The sequence below is a fragment of the Halichoeres trimaculatus genome, unplaced genomic scaffold (genome assembly GCF_033239565.1).
Source record: "Halichoeres trimaculatus isolate MK-OKI-2021-1 unplaced genomic scaffold, fHalTri1.1 fHalTri1_scaffold_1, whole genome shotgun sequence".
NCBI lineage: Eukaryota > Metazoa > Chordata > Actinopteri > Labriformes > Labridae > Halichoeres > Halichoeres trimaculatus.
The window spans coordinates 18278299-18301263 of record NW_027437179.1 but is presented as its reverse complement, the minus strand read 5'-3'; the positions used below and the strand labels follow the sequence as shown (position 1 = coordinate 18301263).

Below are 22965 nucleotides of genomic sequence, written 5' to 3'. Positions count from 1 at the left end.
AGCTGTTTTGTTGCTTCTAGAGTGTCTTTTGATGGGTTAATTAATCTTTTGTGTAAAATAAGTCGGATTCTCCTGTATTACCTCTGACTCATTACATCAAACAAAACATGCCTAATTAATTTGTCTTAGTCTGTAACAGCAGAAGCCCTTTAATTATGCAAGACCAGGGGAATGAGTGGAAATAATGAAGAAGTGTGAAGAATATTACTGTCTTTTTTATTCCTGTGGTAATAAATGATATAATTGAAACCATGGTAACATATCCTTGCCCATGGAGTATAAATCTGCTTTAAAAAAAACATTGTTCTATTATTCAAACAGACAATAATCCATTAAGTGAATCAATGAATGTCTCTTTGTTTAACTCTGTAACAAGCCATGATCCATTAATAGCTCATAAAAACACCAATTTTCGTCTGTATTCTATGTTTTTATGAATCAGTAGTTTTAATGCTGCCTCACAGGTTTTGCCAAGGTGTTAAATTTTCCAGTCATGCTTGTTGAAAGTGATGAGGATATCTGTTTTAATGCAGAGTCTCTGAGGTGTGACTGGAATATTCTGGGAGCCTTGAGTCAAAATTCTCCTGCGATGCCGTCTCATTAATGCAAAGACAAGTGTTTAGGATAACAGTGATGAGCTCTCCTAAGCCAAGTATGCACTATGTACTACACTCAGCAAAGCCAAACTAGAGAGGAGTGAGTCATTTTAACTTTGGACCAATCACAGTTTCTCCTCCTGTGGTGGGCCTGATCATGGAGGCATTGATCCACTCAGCAAGAGTTCTTTAAACAGGAGGCGTGTTCAAGAAGGCAAAGGTTTCTTCAAGGCATCGATGAGACGCACTGTGGAAAGCTTAATGCTGCAGTCACGACAATCAGAGCCAGGATGGCAGAGACGCTGTGAAATCTGAGAAAAACCTGTAACAGCTGTAAAGCAGTTCAACCAATCAAAGCGTCAGCAGTTGGATCTGGTGAGATCTGAGAGAAGTCATCAGCCACTCTTGATTATGATTTCATTTTTTTCCTTTTTCTTTTTTTTTAAGTTAAATCTAATGATCAGCAGACTTTTCACTGCTTTATCCTTGTACGACTTGAATCAGGGGTGGAAGATCAAAATAAGTTATCTTCAAGACTCTCATATCCACACGATAAAGGAAGTAGGATCGAGGAAACTATAGATTTTTTTTTCTTTTTTAATATATGTTGCTAGGCACCGCCCTGTTGGCTATGGCTGCCTTTTGCAGCAGCTCTCTCTTCTTTGTCCGTTTCTTGTAATTTTTTCGTCTCTTTTTCGTAATCTTTGTATTTAGAGTGGTTTATTTTTTTGTATGGCTCATTTGTTGGTCATGGACACCAAACTTTTTGTGTCCTCAGTGATATTTTTACTATTTTTGCTCCTGTGTTTGTCTGGAGATCCTACATGTAACCATGGCCACATTGTTTACATGTGAACTCAGCTGTTAGCAGCCTGTAGCATGTCAATGCTAACTAGTGTAAGGCCTGATGTCTTCCCACAAGGTGAGGAGAAGGAGGTGAGGACGACGTGCTGGTTCTCAGCTGTGAGCTAAGAAATGACGACATGGACCTGTCCTTCCATTCATCGTTATTGGGAACGTAAGATCTATCTCCAATAAGATGGACGAGCTAGCTGTGCTAACCCAGCACCAGAGGGAATACCAGAGGGCAGAGTAGCATCATGCTATTCACAGACATGGCTAACGGAGCTAACACCAGACACCAATGCCATGTTGGAAGAGCTTCACCTGCTGTGAGCAGACAGGATACAGGAGACAGAGATGGATCATGACTGAAGAAGCTCAGTCCTGGACCCTGTGGAGGTGGAGGCTGGCTGAACTGGAGAATGATGGACAAGCTATCATCATCTATTTTCTTATGGACCTTTTTGCACTTTCTATACACTTTCTTACTTTTGTTTTCTTGATTGCTGCTGTGACTTCAATTTCGTTGTACTTGTTACAATGACAATAAAGTTCTATTCGATTCTATTCTATTCTAAATACAGTCTGACATTTCTGTTGTTAATAGAAAAAAAAAAACTTTGTACAGCTTTCTGTCACTCATGCATGATATTATGATGCATTAAACATGATGGAAGAGACTCTACTGTAAATGTGCAGGTGTAATATCTAAACACCAGGGACCAGGTGCATTACTTGCATCAAATTAAAATACTGATGAAATCGTTTATGCATTCTGAAACATCTCTAGAGGTTTCCATATATATGTATAGAGGTTATATGAAACCCGTTTACAGACGCAGAGGTATCGATTTATTCATGTGTCCGATCCCCATTTTGATTCTGTCAGATTTCTGATGCAGTGTAGGTGTTTGTGCATAAAGTTATTAAGGCTTGGGATGCAACCTCATGCAGAGTTTATCGAATATATCTGCACACAAGTTGTTATGAATTCAACCCACATCATTTGAGAGCTCTTATCAAAAGCTCCACATACCACTGAGTCTATTAGCACCCAGATCTAGTTTATCAAATCTGAAGACATCAGCTGGCTAAAATTTGTAACTCTTTATTCGGACGAGCTGAAGTCAAACTTTTCCAAAGTGCAGTAAGAAAAGATTATTTGATACTCTTTTTGTCTTTTATAAAATTCCTCTCCCACTTTGTTGCCAAAGAAACAGTCTCCCCCTCCCTCCATGACGCCTTTGAGGCAACTTCAGAGCATCAATATTTAACCTGACATTGTCAAAACTAAAAAAAGAAAAGATGCTGAAAGGATGACGGAGCTTTGAAGCATGTATGCCTGTAGACCCACACTGAACACATGACTGATTTCCTCTTTTAGTTTGATTATTGCATGGGTGGTTTCACTCTGATAATACATACTTTAGTCTTTGCTGACTCTGCATTTGATTAACCAATGAGAGAAGACGCTAGCCTGATGGATCACCCAGAACAGCATAGCTACATGGCACTGGTGACAGACTGAATTTATATCTCAGTGCATGTCCTGCAGACCAGACAGAGCATGTGGCACATAATATTTTATGACATTAGAACATAGAAGGAACAGAAAACCTTGACTTTCAAGCACTTCCTTTACCCTGGCTGGCACACTGCTGAGTAGACGTGGCAATCACCAATCACTGCTGCTTCGAATCACTTCCCTCAGAGATTTGTAGTCACTCTGTAATTTGTACTGCTTCTTCAAGCTAAGCCATCGTATCACCATTTATGAAACCTGACATATGGATGCTCATGCATCATCTGTGTCCTCCAGCTCAATGTCCTGTCTATAAATATTTAAAGTTTCCAGAAAAGTCCCCGCTGGTACAGTCTCCATGTGTGAGGAAAAACAACAGCTTTTTTTTTTTTTTACCAAAACTTGTGAATTATGAATTTCAGCTTCGTTGTTTTGTTTTAAGGGAAAGAAAGTGAATACTTCATTTTGTCAGCTAGGATCCATAACTCATCCCAAAGAAAAGGTTGAATAAAAGCATTTCTCCAAAGGTCTGGGTGGTATCTTTGTCTTGGAATAACCATGACCAAACAGCCTCTCACAAAGTTGGAAATGAATCATTCAGCAGCAGCCAAAGCTAACATTTCCACATGCATTTCTTATGATAGTATAACTATTTTATCTGCGCAGTGTGAGGAAGCTTTGAGACTACTTTTTCTTTTCAAAGAGCAGGTGATTCACTTTTAAAATGGCATTAATCTTGCCGAAAGGTGTACGGTAATTTGGCTTTGATCAGGGACACCGTATGCATGAATGAGGACGGAGGATTTAGCTGTGAGACAGCGACCTGATAGGAAGAGAAACACTTGAGTCTGCACACCACACAGGCTGCACAAGTGGGGGATTTGCTTCTTTACCCATTAGACACGCATACAAGCACACGTTTCAACAGAGGAGGGGAGCCAGGGTGACATCTCAGTGTTAAGTTCAGTGTCTTGACATCCGTCTCTGTAGCTTTGCACCTTTGTAAACCTCCTGAAGAACTGCCACTTACAGACCTCGACTGAATATGATGCACGTCTCAACAAAATGTTCAGTTTTTCAGTTAGAATATATTTCTCAACTGGCATTGTTGCAGCATAGCACATTGATCCACCTCATTTGAAGTCAAAGAAAACACTCTGCGGTAAGAATTAACAAGCGTACAACCACAAACTTTCTCACAGTAACATTCCCTTGACCTGATTAAAAATTCACTCTTTAAAGCTGCTTTCAAACATTTCTGCTCACTCATATCACAGCTGAAGGCTCAGGTACACAAAAACACAGACATTTCTTCCAACACTTTGCTCACTGTAACACTTTGTCTGGACACTTGAATAAAACAAAGACATGATAAACTTTATGAGGGTTTTAGGATAAAATGTTTACAGTAAAAAACGAAACTGATTAATATCAATGAATAAGCTAGCAGACACAACTCTTATCGAATGGCCTGGCAAAACATACAACGAACAAGTCTGTCAGTCATTGTCAACAACTTGGTCTAGTTGTTTCAAGTTGGCTTTTTCTGTCTGTGGTGCGGTACTGGCAGGCTATTGTAAAAGCTCATACATATTATCCCTTCTACAAAAAAAAAAAAAAAAACAAACACTTAAATGAACCTTTTCACAGTTTTAGGCTGTTAGCTGAATGGTGATTTTCCCACTCTTTTGCACCATGACCTGCAGAGTTTTCGAATCAATAAATCACCAGTTTTGCCAAAATAAGTAACACAAGTTGCACTTTGTTTTAGCAATTTCTCATCCAGTAAGCCTTATTTTCATGTATCTTACAAATGGCCTTTGTTAAAGGGGGTGAGGAGTTTCTAAGTGATCTTGCAAAAGTCCTATCTAGATAAATGCCTGATTGTAATCCACACTTTAAAATGAGATTATCAGCACCAATATTGAAGGTTAATAGTTATTACCAAACGCCACTTCATAGCTTTCCAGGACATGATTAATTTACCTGATTAATTGTCTAGGTCTCCATGACAACAACACACCGGCTGACTAAGTTTAGTAGTGAGAAGAGAAATCTGTGTTTTTCTCTACTGAAAATTATTTCTGTTATCAATTTTGTAGTGATGGTGGACACTGGAGCCTGACTGTCAGACAGAAAAAAAGACAGAAGAACCGAAGAAAGGTAAACAGGAGAGTGATAGCACAAGGGCTGAAGGCTAACACAGGGGGTAAACTGTGGTAATGTCCATTCAAACCCACATGCAGCAGTTATTCTGCAGTGGTCTGTTCAAACGACAGCTACTAAATTACTTACAAACTGACGGTGTTAACTCGTTGTCACATTGGATACGTGATAGAGCTACATATAGCCGGCTAGTACAAGGTTTGCTTGATGTCAAATTTCAAACCGTAGCGCTACATAACTGTACTTATAAGCTCCTTACCTTGGCGCGTTGTATCCAGTAAAAAGTTGTCTTGAACAAAGAAAAATGTTTCAATAAGATTTCCAGTTGACTCTAAACAAACACACATCGCTAGGAGTCAATTACGACCGTGTGCGTGAGACTCCAGGCCTGAAGGTGAGGAGGCAGTCCAATTAAAACAGATCCTCCTCATAGCATCTTTGCACTCAAGCACTATCACATTAGCATTGGTGTTGCATTATACGACTTGCAGGTAGCAGATAAAACGCAAATAACACTGTGTTGGAGCTTAACAAAAAAAAATAAAAAAGATTTCTTAACAAAGAACAGAGGGATGTCTTTTAAAGTTTGATGCATGGGTTGATTTTAAATGTTTATCAGAACCCAAAAGCTAGATTGCTAAACATATTGCTAATATACTCTGCAAAGCTTAACTGGTTGGGCACACGTGTTTATCACAGCTTTAAACAGGCTGAACTGCCCCCTTTGTCTCAACCATTACATTACGGTTTTCTCTGTAAGCATAATATAACCCTTGCTTCGATTACATAAGAATGAGAATGTTACATTAATTAGCCTTGCTGCTACATTTGCTAGCATCATGGAGCCTCTGCATTTGTTAAGTAATGAGTGCAGCCAGAGCACTCTCCTGTCTCTCTCCTTCACTGGAATTGGTTCTTTGAGGTAAATATAAAGTTTTATATTAAAACTGAACATCCATGCGATAAAGTAACAACTACAGCAGCTATATACTACTTTAGCTTGGTCCTAATATCCTGGAAAAGTTTTGTAGTGTATGGAAATAAATTGTTGGTATTTATCACAGATTAAGCTGAGAAGTTATGCTCACACTTTTCTCATGCGGTGGGCTCCTGTCACAGATTCCTACCTGCAGGTCTACTGCTGAAATCATGCTTTTAAAACTCAAGTGTTTTAGTCCTCGTTGTTGTGAGATAAAACTTATAACTTTACAAGATCATAAACTTTTAAGCATGCTCACAAATCTAAACTCCATAGACATGCAAATTCTTTAAGAAGTATTAGATGTGTCTTCTGATGGTATCTATGAAATTAACACCAGGTTTAGATAAACACCTGGAAGAGTGCTGGATGGCATGGTTGACAGAGCATTTGAGGCTGTTTTTCTTATTTCATTGGACGCTGGCTCGGTTCCTAACAATGACCTCTTGGGCAGTGGTTTGACTTAGTTATTAAAGCATTCACTCCATGTGCACAGGTGAAAACCCAAGGACACTCCTCAAGTGAACTGCCCAGGCTCGACTCCTACCTCTTCTCAGTTTCATGGTTAGATTAGTTGGTTGCAGTCTGAGAGGGATAAGGCAAAATTAAATTTGAAACCAAGAGCCCCATCATGTGAGAGTGTTAGTGGTTCACTTACAGCTAATTTATCAGTGTGACAACTACAGGCTGCTTCCATTTCCCCTCCAAATTAAACCATCCACTTGAATAGCTTCATGCCTCACCTGTGTTTGCTTTTTATGATCCTGATTAAAACAGAAACCGCATGAAAACTCTGAAACACTAAAAACACATGATGCCACCAGCATCCTGTTTTCCATGCACAGCTGAACATGAGACAGTTACAGTATTAGAACAGCTCCTACATGACAGCCCTGTGAACCTCAGCAGGCTTGTTATACGGGATGCTGAGCTTCCTTTGAGAAAAGTCACTTCAAAACTTTCTCCCTGTCTCAAGTGAAAGCATCTTGAAATCCTTAGCACACAGCCGAAAATAACCCTGCGCTCTTGTTTTCTTTTCATTTACTCCTCTACCTCCGCCTTGTTTACGCTTCCTCAACGCTTGTCTTCCTCCAGTCAGCTCCGGAAAGAGACCATTGCATCGGTGTTTCCATGGCAACTGTGGAGCGGAGGGACTCCAAGGTCGGAACTGAAGCACCTGGAGCCGAGCTGATGGGAGAATGGAGGCTTGACCCGGTAGGGCCGTCGCCGTGCTGGGCCGTAGTGGTGTGTGCTGTTATTGGACATTTCATTACTGTCTCGTCTTCCTCCCTGGCACTGACAAGATGAATTGTTACCAGACAAGGGTTGTTAATCATTTCTGGGGTCGCACAAGCAATAAAACATGGAGCTGTGTTCCTGAATTTGATGATGCGAAGGAGTGGAGTGTGTCCTGATAAGGAGGGAGAGAGAGATTTAAAGAGAGGGGAGTGTTTCTGTGTTGGAAAGTGGATTACATCCATTATTTAGGAGCTGCTTCCCCTTCACTGTGAGAGGAGACAGAGGAGGAGAGTGTGCAGGATACAAACACCCCTGTGTTTCTTAGTGGTCTGCAGTCTGTCCTATATAGACACAAGTGATTCAAGAATAAAGACGAACAGAGTTGAGACAAAAATTCTATTTTACAAAATTAATTTTCTGACAGATCCTTCCCTGTAACTTACAACGTTAGTTGAATACACTTTAAATTTTAATTGCAATGCATGTGTGTCATGCTAGCACTGCAAGCCAGATTCATAAACGCAGCTGTGTAAAAAAACACTTTCAGATCATTGCATCAAAAAGAGAAAAATGCACTGAGGCCCTGTTGAATTGCAGAGAAACTAGGCCAAAAAAGCTCTGATATGTTGGTGTTTGATCGTGATGCTTCATCTCTGCTCCCCATTTCCTCTCATGAGCTGCAGATCGTGTCCACTGGGTAATCTTGGATGCATACTTTTGAACATATGGTATTGAGTACCTTGGCATGTGCTGCAGCAACTGGAAGAAACTATATATGATGTAAGCTCTGAAAACGCTCAGTTCAGCCTGTATTTGTGTGCACATTCATGCATCAAAGTGATGCTGTGAGGAGGGTAAACAGTAACTAAGCAGACATTGTCTCGGAGCTGGAAGACACCCAATGCTTTATGAATATTTCACACTGAATCTTAAATGTGAATAGCATTAAATATTACGTGAAAGATACAAATTAAAAAGGGAAAAAGATATTTTTTTTCCATATATTTTGGACTTGACCCAGCAGCTGCAGATACATGCTGTGCCTCCTCCTGTGTCTGTATCAAGAGCATCAAGTGCTGCCACAGAAAGTATTTCATTTTTCTGCAGAATTAAATCCCAGCTGGCATCCACAGGTCACTAAGACTGACCACTCTGCTCCCTGCTTCCTCCCTCCTCTCCTCCATTGTTGTTTCTAGAGGGAAGACACAGCAGCACACAGATGGGTGTCATCATCCATCATTTCTTGTCAGTGTCCTGTAACACAGAGGCACTGTTGTTTCTTTCTCTGGTTATTGTAAAACATTTTTAATGCCAAGAGAGGAGGAAGGACTGTTGAGGACAACGAAAGAACTGGGCCATTGAGAAGACGCTAATCAAAGAAAGCAGTGAGAGGAGGAGTGGAGGAACACTTTTTAAGACTCCTCTATCCAGGCTTTGATGTTGAGAAAGGATGGAAGCTCTTTGCTTTACTTTTCTTCAAAGACTTATCCACACATCCTCACACACACACACACAGATCCACACTTATGGGAGGCCTGAGATAACAATGTCAGCTTCTAGTCTTCTCGTCTTTTGTTTGCCCAAATGATGAGAGCTCAGTGCTCCACAGACGCTTTCTACCTGCCACCCAGTATCTGCCTCTGCGGCTCCAACTCTCATACTCTCTGTGGTGGGAAAGGGGTAAAAAAAAAAAAAAGATAAGATATAGACCTGATCTATGAGAGACAATACACTGCTGCTTCAATTTCTCCTCCAGTTTAAATTACAAATGAGTAAGTTCCAACAAAACAGCAGACGACTCACACAGCAGCTTTCCTTTTAAGAATGATAAATAACATGAGACTGTTAAGTCTGTTTAATAAAAAAATAAGATAGACCTGATCTATAAGCGGGGAAAGGCATTAGTGTTTTAATTTTGCTTCCATCTCAAATCATGATTGAGGAACCTTAAAAAAAAACAATGGCAGCAGCAACAATAACTGTTTTTTACGCTAATCGTTGTCTCTGTAGCCCTACCCCAGGTCCCCCACGTAGTTGGTGCTTATTCTGCGTCCAATTTGTACTCTGAAATCAGAATTTCCAAGTTCCAAGTGGGAATGCCCCCCCCAAAGGTCGGAATTTCTTGTAAGTCGGAGCACCCACTCCACCCCCGAGTTCCCAGTAGGAAATTTCTAATTCAGGGGTTAACAGTAATTATGCTGCGTTCCATTTGTACGCGGAACTGGGAAGTTGGAAGTGGGAATGATGTCATCTCCAAGTTCAGCGTTCCAGTTGCCAAGTTGGAAATACATTGAGTGATAGTATATACATGACAAACACTAGTCAGAGGTTCTAAATTAAAAAGAAAAACAGGAGCTAATTTACTGTTTACCCCCAAATTTGTAATTTTCCTACTGGGAACTCAGGGGTGGTGTGGATGCTCAGACTTGCAAGTCGTAATTTTTTTCAGCTGGGTGTTCCCACTCAGAACTCAGAAAGTCCGACTTTCGAGTACAAATGGAATGCAGCATTAAGCTCCTGTTATGTCGTATTTATTTAAGAATTTCTGACTTGTGTTTGTCACAATAAATCAGCCAGTATTATTCAATGGTTATATACAGAAATACTATTTTTACGGCACATTTTTCTGACTTGGCAACTGGAACGCTGAACTCGAAGATGGTGTCATTCCCAGTTACAAGTCAAATGAAATGCAGCATTAGTCAGTGCTCAGCTTTGGCCCAGTAAAGAGTTGATGCTTATTTCCTGGAGCCAGTTCCTTGTTAGTGGAAACACAAAGTACCAGTACTTAGCCAGGCACTAGCCTGGAACTAGCACCAGCATCAGTTAGGTGAAAAAGGGGCATGTTTGCTCGGCAAAGAGGTCTAGTATTTATACATATGTTGCATAAATGACTGTGATGGTGTTGATAATCAGAGGCTCACCACAAACAAAACGCCACACACGTTTTCATTTGTTGAATATATTATTTTATTTTAACATAATCATCATCATCATCATCATCATCATCATCATCATCATCATAGTTTAACTTTTAATTTCCCCTTCATTCATTTAAAATGATCACCTCTGAATGTACACATACTGCAAACTGTCAAAAATATACAAACAAATGCAGGCTTGTGCTATAGTCTGGTCAAATGTCTAAAAAACAGTGGCACTGGGGAGAGAGAGAGAGAGAGAGAGAGAGAGAGAGAGAGAGAGAGTAAGAGAGAGAGTGAAAGAGAGAGAGAGAGACATTAAACCGGTAAAGACATGCACAGCATCATTGTGAGCACCGGTTAGAGTGATCCAGGTGCGCGGTACTTCCATGGGCTCCTCGTGGAAAAAAGTACATACATCTCATCATCTGACGGTGGCTGAGGCACAAAATGCCCGTCACGTGTCAAATCAAAATCAAAAAATGTCGCTCGTTAATGGAACTGTTAGGCACATCATTGTTTTTTATGGTTTTACATTTTCTGGAAAAGTCTGTCATTTACTGTAAATGTAGAATGCTAAACCAAAAACAAGAAAAAAAGAAAAAACATACAATTAGAAAAAGAAAAAAAAACAGCTTTCAAAAGTCATTTTGGAATCACTATTTTGTTAGTAACTCAACATTGTTACATAATGTATGTGTGTGTGTGAGAGAAAGATAGGGTTTAACTGTGTGTGTCATATGTGTGTGTGTGTATGTGTGTGTGTGTGTTTGTGTGTGTGTGTGTGCGTGTGTGTGTTATCTTGGGTATGGTCATGAGTTTGTTAGTGTAGGTGCGTTTCTGTAGATCCAAATGGTATTAGAAGTGAGTACTTGAGGTGTATTGTGGGTAGAGGCTGTAACTGGCTTGAAAGCCATCCAATCAGATGCTTAGGTCTTTGGGGTTTCCCTTGTAGGTCTTCTTGGGCTCAGGGAGCGTGGCCTTGGATGAGCGACTGGTGTTGTTCTGGAGCGTGCTGTAGTACTCCCTTACTTTCTCTGCTACAAAGTTGTCGTCGTCCTCTTCATCCTCCGAGTCGTCCCGTCTGAAGCTCCTGATCGGGGAGATGTCGCGCCCCAGGCTGCGGGTTCGATATTGCGGCTCAGGGGAGCTTCCTCGGCTGGCGTAGGGCTCCCTCCTCTCTGGTGAGCGCCCCCTTAGCAGGGAGCTGTACCTCTTGTAGGCTGAATCGGAGTCAGGAGTGCGCACTCTGGGCAAGGTGATGTCTCTGTAGGTGTCTCTTGAGCCACTGGATGCCACGTCCTTCAGCAGGCTGTCACCTCTGTAGGCTCTCTCCATAGTGGATGCTTTCATCAGCAGACTGTCCTCCCCAAACAGGCGGTCCTCCCTGCGCAGCGTTGGAAGTGTGGCCTCCCTGTTCAGGCGGTCTAGAGCTGGGGGCTCACGGAGGATGCTGTCCTCAAGAGGAAGGCTGGGTTCAGGAGACACAGATGGCTCCTTCAATACGGACTCTTCCACATTGGGCTTCTCGTTGTTGCGGTTCTGTCTCTCAGGGGAGGCGTAGCGGCGGTAAGGGTCTGAGGAGTGACCACGACGTCTGTCAGGGGAATGATACCGGGAACGATGGGGGGACCTGTGCCGATGTGGGGAGCGGTAAGGTGAACGGTAAGGTGAGTGGTGAGGGGAGCGATATGGAGAGCGATGACGGTGATGAGGGGAGTGGTGACGGTGGCGTCTGTCTGGTGAGCGCCCGTGACGATGTCCTCTGTGGCGACTGTCCAGGGTGTTTTCAGCGCTGCGTGATCGTCCCTTTTCAGGTGAACGGTGACGACTGCGGTGGTGCCCGCTGGAATGGTTCTTGCTGTCACTTCCCTTGTCATCCTTCTTCTTGAACAGCTTGTACTTTCCCCCTGAGGACCTCTTCCCCTTGTGTTTTCCCGTGCCTGTTTTCCTATTGGGGGAGCGGTTGCGGTGATTGGAATGGTGATGCTTGCCGGTGCCGGTATGGCGGCTCGGCTCCTTCTTGCTCCGGGATGGCTGGGTGGGTTCTGGTGGGAAACTTGCCTCCGATGGCTCGTTCACTGGCAGCACGGTGCTCACTTCCGCAGCGTTTTGTAACCCTGTGGCTGTGTCGGCTGAGATGTTGTCGTTGGGGCTGCCGTCTGCAACAGAATGTGACATACAAACGAGGGCAAGGGGATCAAATATGCATCAAGACTCCAAAGGCCCCTATGTGCCTTTACACTGACCATGCTTAACCACTTGGACATAAAGCTGAGAACATGTTCGATGGAAGCCATTCTGATGTTAATGCCAGCAGAGATGGCTCGCTGTTAGATGGCACAGGAACAGCCGATGGAAAAACATTAGTGAAGCTTACATGAGAATAAATGGCAGTGACACAAAGGCAGCCATCGCTCAAAGAGACTTTTACCCACGATAAACCTGGTCCCAGGTGACCTCAGGTCACCTCTCTGAAGCAGAGAGGGCCTCAGCTGGTCGGCAGGCTGGACTTGGCTGGTCAGAGTCATTGCCAACGTGCTGCATGTTGATGAAACTGCCTGATCAGACTGATTAGCCATGCGCTTTCATGCACTGACATGATGCCTGGGAAACTTCAGAAATGTTTGAAGCTAATTACGTTGCAGTAACAGCTTGGAGATTAGGCAGGCATTTTCCGAAAGAAAATTAAATTAATAATTAAAAAAAAGGAAAAATGAAATGTTCTGAAGATTTTTCATCCAGTTTCTAGCCTCCAAAAGAGCTTTCTCCTGTTTATCTGTTCTATCTAAATGAGTAGCAACTGCAAGGCTTAACAGAGTCTAGGGATCATCTGAATGCTACGAAACCCAGTCTACTTTTGCTGAAAAGACTACAAACAGCAGGAAAACAAATAATAAGCTATTATTAAGCAAAAATTAAACAATTCTCTGTGAGAGTAACTGAATATCTGTAAATGGGTATTATTTAATGCAGCTATTGTGAATAATGAACAGAGTATCTTTGACAGCAGTTACGGTAGCGGCGATGCTGGCAGTGCATTTAAGGTGAATGGATAGGTATGCATGGAGCAGGGCACGGCATAAGTGAGTCGAGGCCACACCACACAGAGACCAGGGTGGAGGAAAGGATAGAGACAGAGAAAGAGAAAGAGCGAGCCGGACGACAGGGGAGGACAGTTACAAACCGTGGTCTGATTTTGGGGGACAGACGCCTCCCCCATCTTGTCATTTCTCATACATGCAGTGAGATGGGGAGCAACCATCCCTGAAGGAAGACAAGAGCCCAGCGCAATACAGGGAAGAAGGAGGGAAGATACAAAAACAAAACAGAGAAGAAGAGAAGAGCACAGGGTTTAGATCGCCCAGAACCAACTTGAAGGAAGAAGAGGAGAATTATTGTGTTGATTTTTCAATGAAAAAAACGTGTTTATTTGATCATTGAGTCATTCAGAAAAAAAAGAGACAGTCCAGGAAATTGCCCAAACCCTTCAGTGGAAACTATCAGTTACAGAGAAAAATCCTGGAAGCAAACAAAAACACACACACCCACACCATCAGACACACTAACCCACACACTTTAACACGTGGACACAGAAGCAGCAGAAACCCAAATCCCAGAAAAAAAATAAAAATAAAGACAGTGAGACTCACACACCCACAATAACAGCGTATGAAGCAGTTTTACATCGCTGACAGAAATCAAAAGAAATACTGGCGAGACTGTCAAAGGTTGTGCCAACTAAAAAGTACAAACAATGATCCAAAATACACAAGTTCACATGATGCCATATCTGTGTAGGTTAAGACAGCACATTCTTAGCGCAAATAAAATTACATTGATGAACTGTTCAAGACAGGCAAATGCATCTCCACTCAAAAGAAAAGTAACAAAAAGAAAACATTTATGATGACTCGTGACTATCAATCGGAACTGGTCAATACGATTAAAAAAAGAAACGTTCCATAAATATTATGGAAAATAGACAATAGAAGGAAAAAAAAATCCAATTTACACTTTTGACAAGTTCATGCAGCAATAAACTCTTATCCATTAATATGTGGCTTCGATTCATGGCTCTGTACATGGAACAAAAATACTTGCCTCTATTCTCTTCAGCACTGTACAAAACGTCTATATAACTGGAGTAACTCGTTTTCTTTTTGAATCTGGATGGGTGGAGTTCCTATCGTCACAGCTTCTTAATGACAGTAACAGTGGGTGCAAATAAAATCCATGGATTAGTGAGTAATGTCAAGCAAAGTAAAGTGAGACTCTCTTTTAAATGGTTTTAAAAAAAGCATCAGACTCTTTCTTCTCAGTACAGCTCTCACTTAAAACCCTTAAGAGTTCAGTAGCTTACATTCACCTTCAATAAATATCATAAATATGCTTGTGTCATGTCCTAACCGTAGCAGAGGGAAGTCCCATTTTATCATGAGACGTAATAGATCAAGTTTTCTTTTCCTCCTAGCGCTAAGTAAGGGGTTCAATCAGGAGCCCTCAACGTCACGTCTTACTCACAGTTAACACTGATTTTCACTACTCTGCTCGTTCAAACCCTGTAAACAGTTTCTGTTAGCGTTTAGCACGGACCCACCACCTCTCTGTAAAGTCCCAGCAGAGTGATTTACTCAGCGGCCAGAAGGTGAAAAGTGACAGCGGGGGATGACATGGAAACTGAGAGCAGGTGACAGCAGGAAGGGGGGCAGCAGCAGCACCCATAGGAGAAAACCTCCACCCCGTGCCCCCTCCCCACCAAAATCCCAAAGCCAAGGAGTGATCTCCACCAGAAAGACACGGCCAAGACCAACCAACACCCTCCCCCTCCCTGGTGGGTGTGTCCCAGGGATGGGTGAAGGGTCCTGGGAGGGTGAAATAGTTCTTCCCCTTCGACCCACCACCGTCCACTGGATGTCCCTGGCTCAAGGCGTGAAGATGGGGGAGAAGGGAATGTTTTCGTAGATTGACCCACCATATTCAGGCACCGAGCCGTCACCCCGCTTGAGCACAAGGTGGGCGCGTCTGCCTCCGCTCTTGATGAGCTCGATGGCTCGTGCGTGCTTCATGCCCTTGGTGCTCTCGCCGTTGATTTCCAAGATTTCATCTCCGACCTAGGAAAAGAAAGGCGAATAGGAATGAAAGAAGAACAGGGGGGTAGGAACAGGAAGAGAATAGAGTGACAGGTGAAGATGGAAGAAGTAAAGCAGAGAAAAGAGGAGAGAGAAGGAGCCAGACAAAGGAGAGGAGGCAGCAGAGCGAGACAGAATGTAGACAACAAGTGACAGTGGGAAAGAAAGTACACAAGAGGAAAGATGAGAGGCACAAAGGTTCAAAAGGACAGTGACAGCAGGAGGGAAGGAAAGGGAGGACAAATTGAGGAGAAGTTACATACTGAATACTCAAAAAAAGCAAAACAGCAACATTTTTTTTAAATCAACAGTTATCAGAGAGGGCAAATTGGGCTGAAAAGCAGCAGCTGAGATGCTGGGAGCAAAAAATGAGATAGAGGAGGAAAAAATGTGAACTAGAAGTAGTAACTCTTTCTGCTTCCTTTCTGATTATGTGCCTTCATGCCCGAAGTTATCCGTCAGTGCTTTGTGTGTCGAGGGAATTCCTCTCTGGCAGAATATGGATCTCTCTCTGACACCTCTCTCTGCTTCACAGAGCTGCTGCTGCTGCTATTAATACCTCTGCTAATAAGGTGCACAACACAAACTACATATTCATATATGCATGAAAAAATGTGCCAATACATGAACACCCACACACTTCCTAAAGGGAGTACATTAACATACACCAACAGGCTCTCTGCATCTCCATAAAAACACCTCAGGGAGACTCAATTAACCCTTTACTGTGAATTCAATCACGACCCCGGGGGGAGAGCTCCTAGTTGATGCAGTTAATTAAATAAAGGTTAAATATCACAGATACATGACAGCTTCTGTACTCTGTGTGTGTTCTTTGTGTGTGTGGAGGGCACTTCAAACTCAGCTACAGAAGTATGAATTCATTAAAATGTACATAACGTGCCAGCAGGTGTGCTCTATGACTCTGCAATGTTTGAGCGACTTCTGTTTGATATTGCTCTCACACACTCAAGCCTTCAGTCGCGGGTGTTTATATATGCAGTGAAGTACATCTGGTGTTAATTGAGGTCACTAAATGTGCCAGTAATTGTATATTGATTGATATCTAATGACTGTCTATGGGTCTATCTGTACATAATGGTAAATGTAACTATTTTTGAACATGTTGTGCTTGCGTTGCTCATGGGTGAAGGTTTGGTTTCAAATGTTCCCCAGTAAACTGATTAAATCATCTTCTTCTCTTGGGATAACAACCATTCAGAAATCATGAATTAATACGATACAAAACTCTCATTCCTCATCCTCCACTCTCCACTGTTCATTAACAATTTGAGCAACATTGGACAACTTCCTGGGAAAGCCAAGAAGACCAAAAAGGTGCAAACTTTTGATTAATGGATCATAACAAGCCCAGAACAGTCCAAAGAACTATGTACTTCTAGCTTCTTCTATGCAATCCAACTTTATATTTTACAACATCATTTATTTGGTGTCATCCCATGTTACTTTGGTTGTACAAAACCTTTTCATTATTTAAGTCCCACTGAGACTGAGACATCACAGAATGTGAAATCCAACAAAGAGCAACACACAACCATGACTTCAAAAGAGAGAAATCAATCCAGCTCGGGATGAGTGTGTGCACTGAGTGGATACAGTCTTTTCTACAGTATGTGTTAAGCTTAAAAAATGCAGCAAACTGTCTTTTTTTTTTTTTCAAATTTATCTCAGCACCCACAGTAAGACATCCCTGCTGACATCATCAGGAATCCTTCCACAAGCTTTATCCGTACCCTCATCTTTCCGTTGCGGACAGCTGCTCCGTCCTCAGCTAGCCGCAGCACGTACAGGTCCATGTTGTATTCTCTGCCGCCCCGCAGACTGAAGCCGAAGCCTTTGTTGTCTCGCTCCAGGTCCACCGAGTAGAACTCAGAATCCTAATAGACGCAGATGACACAAAGACAAACACACACACAGACAGAGAGGAAAAGGTAATCGCATCAAGGTTTGTGATTCGGATCTGGACGACGTGTGTGTGTTCTTTGAAGTTAGTTTCTATTTTAGGAGCATGGGACAAATGCCACCTTCGGGAAAGTCACACCTATTTAATAGTTGTTCCAGACTCCTTAAGAGTGTGTAAGTGTGTATGTGTGTGTGTGTGTGTGCATATGCTCAACAGTAAGGATGCTGAATTATTGATGCCTTGGGCTCTGGGTGGACAAAAAGGGAGCACAGACAGACGGAGAAAGCAGGAGAGAGCCGGGCACTGCAAGGACAGGCAGACAGCAGCTCCTGTCTTCACGCCCTCCTAATCTCCTCTGCTGAGGGATCAATGCTATCAGTGAGAGCTATCTCCACACTGCCAGATTAATTCAGCTGAGCACAGTGGACTGAGGGGCTACTTTGAAAGCAAACAGGCTTTCCTTAATGCGGGGACTGTGATAAAGCCAGCAGGTAGGAGTAAAGGGGGAAATGTGTAAATAAGAATGCACTTTGTTTGTCCTTGGGAGACTGGGTGGGTGTTAAGATGATGCATGAAGGGACTGAGGATGAATGGGTGTTTGGGTGCTTGACCAGCTGGACGGATTTATGGAGAGTCCAGTGTGGATGTGGGTGGGAAGCTGATGGAATGGAGATTGCTCTGGTGTTTGGTGGGGACGTGAAATAGATGACAGGTGTGTCCTTCCTTACCTGAGGTGAGACTTGTTGTGTGGGGGGTTGAGGGGGAGGGGCTTGTGGAGCTTTGAACTCGAACGATTCCTGTTTTGGTTTGGTATTGTTCCTGGAAAAATCATAAGAGCTAAAATGAGAAATAGAGAGCAAATCAGAAAGAGGGTTTTTGTCTGTCAGGTCACTTCAGGTCGATTCCACCGGCATACATCCAAAACTAAACCCACACACAAAAAAAACCAAACAAAAACTAAACAACCATCCCCCCTTTGTTACCTGGCTTCAGGTGCAGCCTGTTGTTGAGGTGTGTGAGTGGTGGTTATAGTAGCAATCTTCTCAGCATTGGTCAACAAAGAGGCATTTGATGACTCTGAAAAGGGAAAGAAAAGTTGCTTTAGCAGGCAAAACGTGGTACACAGCAAAGCTTGCACCTTGTGCTGCTCAGGGCTGTTAAAGCTAAATATAAATGCCAAATTTTAAAGTACACCTCAATTCCAATCATGTTTACAGTTGAAGTTTAGCATGCCAACACGAGCCAATAACCTCTTTACACAAAGTCCAGCTTAAGGGGATACAAAAGTCATCTGTCCCAGCTGTTAACTTGCACACAAGCGTCTTGGTTGTACGCAAATGTTTTTGCAGAAATTTCTAATATCAAACTGCAGTGCATTATATCGAAAACCCTTTCCAATAAACCATTAAAGGCACATCCTCTGGTGATCTAATGGGCTATACAAAGCATGGACTGAAATCTGGGGAAGGGTTTTGAAACCTAAAGATGGAGGTTTATGTGTTGGAAATGCTTCATCAACCAAACTTTTATCATAAAAAAACTGAAGAGTTACGATAAAAAAGGTTATCAAACAGCTTTTTAACACCAGTGTTAATGGAGATTACTGGGCTTTGGCTCCAGCCTCGAGTGGAGGCTCCAGGAACTTCAGTTTATTGCTCTTCCTCTTAATGCACTCAAAGTGCATTTTATATGACATGGCATTGACTGTGGCAGATATTTCCGTCTAGACAGTAAGTGAGATATCCACTTTAGAAGCAGATCAGCTGAGATTCAGTTTAACAATATGTTTCTGGGTTGTTTTGAAAACAGATTCAACAGATGCTAACATTGATCATATATTAACATATTATTGAGCTGTGTCTCATGTTTCACACATTATCCCAACGAGGCCTCTAAAAAAGTCTTTTATTTCTGCTTTTCCAATCCAACAGTAACAATTTTCACACCGTCTTGGAATCTGTCTGCCTCATCCACAGAGAATAAGATTTGAGCTCAATAGGTAAACTAGAAAATCACTTACTTTAACCGACTTTCAGAGAGACACAACACTTAAGACCTACTTTAATGTCATACTCCCTTTCAGCAGACTGTCTGCTACAATTTGGCGTTAGCTGCTGGTTTGTACGATAATTTGTTACCTGACAGTGTTGAAAATTATGATGACCCAGTACATATTTTATATTCCAGATCTTAGTATCCAGAATATTGCCAGGATCTGGATCGTACTTTTACATCTGTCAGAAATTATGGTTATCTTGTCTTGTATTTTTTTTGCAAAGCAATCCGACCATTTATTGTGGAGTTATATACACATATGGTGAAAACTGCCCTATCTCACAATGATAAAAAAATCCTTTAAAAAAACCCATGATCCAGACGGTGACCTGGATCACCTCCAAAATTTAATCACTTCTTCCTTATCCCATTTTGAAGATTTCCTGAAAATTTTATCAAGACCCGTTTGTTATTTTTTGAATGATGTTGTTCACAGACAGACAAAGAAACAACCAACCAACCAACCAACAAAGAGACAGACAAACTCTCCCCCCAAAAATACATAACCTCCTAATGGTACTTGTTTGCTGGAGGAATCTGAGATGGGCTAAAACCCGTGTGTCATACATGGGAAATTTTTAGTGTTTCAGTAATGTTTCAGCAGCTTTCATCTTCAGATGTCAGCTGACATGTTAGGATCACCAACTGCTCCGTAGTTTCCAAAGACTCCAGGCGTCCTGCATTACATCTCCAGCTCAAGAGTAATGTAACAGAAAACCTACAAATTTCTTTCACAGGATTGTTCACACTCCTTTCTGCTAGGTCAAACAGCAAACATACGCACCTGCAGCATGAGAGCAGATTATTACCTGAGTGTTGGCTCTTTAATCTTATCACTGATTCAATTGTTTTGTATTGTCAATGAAACCTGCAGGGCTCTAATGATAAAAACTCACCATCATTACTCCACTCTTTGTCAATAAAGAATCCTTTTCTTCTCTTTCGCAATCTAATCTGTCTTAGCCGTACAGGTATCCTTTATTTAATTACAACCCAGCCCTCTCCGCTAAGTCCCCTACTCACTATTCCTCTCACAGTTCCCTCCCTATCATCTATTCATCTCCTTCACCTCTATCGGCCCACTCTGAGCCTGTTGGCTTAACTCTTTGATTGTCCGTTGCCCATGAGGAGCACAGACAACCAATCATGTTGCAGCGCAGGTGGGGCCAGCTTCAAATCGTACACGTTTTCTGTTGCTCTTTTCCTTTTGCTTGCAGCCTGAAATTTGTCTCTGTTAACCTCACTAGCTGCTTCATCTGCTCATTGGCATTACCCACTCCCTCCATTCTGCCACCTCCTCTCTCTGTTTATCTCTCCACTGACCGGTTTTGTCTGGAAGTTAATCGAATAGGCTCTGTTTCTCTTTGGCTTTCTATTCTGCTCGCATCCCACCGCCACTTTTCTACCCTACCTCTTAAAAACATTCACAGCGCTGAGAAAAAAAGCACTGAGCTGTTTCAGTAATTTGTCTCTGGCCAGTGCAGTCTGCCCTCCTGCTCTGTGTGGACTGAGATAGAAACAAGTGCCGGTAGAATCAAAATGAGAAATTCAGAAAGAAGAATAAAAGAGAGAAGAGATAAGAGACTATACAACTACACACTAAAAAAAGATTTATTCTTTAAAAAGCACATTATTTTACCTAAGGCTGGGTCGTCTTCCTATTCATACACACAATAAGAAGCAATGAGGTGTGCCCGGCCCTGCTGCAGAGATATAAGCTCTGATACAGGCATTAGCCCTTTGTGCATGTAAAACTGTGCACCAGCAGATTCTTTGTCATTGTCCTCAACTTTCTTATTTCTTAAAAAAAAGGTGCAAGGTGAGCTTATTGGTAAGGCGCTGAACCTGACTTCACCTTGAAAATATCTCTTGTGATGGCATTCATCCATGTCAGAAAGTGTCGACAGGACTCATCCACACAAATTAATCTGCATGCTCAGTCTGGTGTAAACACAAGCAGAGAAAACAAACACTGAGACACAACTTCCAAACACAAGCCACAATCTCCTCCTGTCACTCTCTCTGTGTCCATGACAGCCAGCGTCTGTTTGTTTGACACATGCACATAAACACAAAGCAGAACTTTCCGATAAAACATATCCAGTTATTTTTCTGCGACGCCTTCTCTTTTGCTCTCCGGTCTTTCTTGGCAGAGCAATTTTGGCTCACTGAGGAAAAAAAAAAACTCTTCATCCTTAAGAAGTGAGCCGGAAAGCAGCGAGCGGCGGACAAATCGCTCCAATTTCTACCAGTGCTCAGGCTGACAGGGAGTATCGCCTTCCTCGCTCACACACGTATACTTAATTAAACCGTATTTGTGATGCATGCCAGGATGATCTGTCAGCACAAGGAGCTCACGGCTGCAGTGCAACAAAAGAAATGTGGACAAACTTTTTCTTAAAACCGCTCTGACAAAGAGACACACCCATGTTACATAGGCACTGTCTGTATCTCTATCTCTATCTGTTCTTCATTTTAAAGTGCAGGCATGCCAAAGGCAGAGATGCACAGCCTGGAAAAGTTCCCAAATATCCCCAAAGAGGCACTTCTATCAACACTGCGGGGGTGTTCCACTCACTTTGAAAGCAAGTGAAGACTGAGCATTTCATACAACACTGTGAGCATACATATACACCGCCCAGGGGAGTGGGGACGTGTTCTGCACCCCAAATAATCTGTGATACAGTACTCAAAAATAGTAAATGACTTCATTATAGTGGCTAATTACATTCTACTGAGCCAAGCTGCCTTCAAAACTCACTACTTCATTCATGATCAAGAGAAGGTATTCGCATAGCGGCGATTTTCTGATGGCTGAAAATGACAGAATGGAGGAGAGTCTATACATATGTGCCTTGACTTATGGAGCGCTGATGGCAGAGTGGTCTAGGTTGCGCTCCATGAGGTTCGCCCTCGTGCAGGTCACTCCCCACTCTCACACAGTTTCCTACTCTAGCTACGGTCCCCCTATCCAATTAAATGCATAAAAAGTCCAAAAACAACTAAAAAAAAAACAACTTTACTTATGGGTCGATGAACACGCCAGGATTGGTTCCGCTCTAGGGTGACCAGGTGTCCCGCTTTGTGTGGGACTGCACAGCATTTTAATCACTCTTCCTACGTCCCGCATTTGGTCCCGCATTTGGTCCCGCATTTGATAGTTTCTTGCTCTCCAAAGTGAAGGCAGTCTCCTTTCTGAAAGCATGACTTTCATCCAAAAGCTGAAAGAGTACTATCACCATTGCCTTTGTCCGCTGTCAATCAATATCAACGTGTATATGGCGTCGGAGTTCATCGACCTGTCGCCTGCGTCCTCCTGACCTCCGCCCACTGACACAAAACAAAGGTAAAAGCCTCAGACACCAAAATGCAGATTTTGGTGTAAAAACATGAAACTTCGGAGAAAACAGGAGCTGGGAACTTGTTTCTTTAAGATCAAAACCAGTGCAGGGTGCTTCACAGTGAGTATTTTGGGAACTTGATCCAGGATCTCTCCACTGCGCATGGAAGTGAGTATGATGAGAATCGACACGTGCAGATGTAAAATCAACAGAAACAGCTCGATGTTGTGTCTTTTAGTCCTATTGT

The 22965-nt window shown here is 42.4% G+C and overlaps 1 protein-coding gene across 8 annotated transcripts in view; it reads right to left on the bottom strand.

Moving 5' to 3' along the window:
- Positions 1-10341: 10341 nt before the first annotated feature.
- magi1b (membrane associated guanylate kinase, WW and PDZ domain containing 1b) overlaps positions 10342-22965 on the bottom strand; it is a 165576-nt gene continuing 152952 nt past the window's right edge. For 6 of the 8 annotated variants that reach the window (XM_074680242.1, XM_074680275.1, XM_074680249.1 and 3 more), the window contains 5 exons: positions 18306-18399; positions 18051-18159; positions 17153-17296; positions 15242-15380; positions 10342-12428 (listed from right to left, as the gene is read on the bottom strand). In XM_074680242.1, coding sequence (XP_074536343.1) covers positions 11188-12428; positions 15242-15380; positions 17153-17296; positions 18051-18159; positions 18306-18399 — 1727 coding nt within the window. In that variant the 3' untranslated portion in view covers positions 10342-11187. Of the gene's footprint in view, positions 12429-13547; positions 15381-17152; positions 17297-18050; positions 18160-18305; positions 18400-22965 lie in introns of those variants that run through there. The other 2 variants (XM_074680258.1, XM_074680298.1) reach the window with 2 other exon arrangements.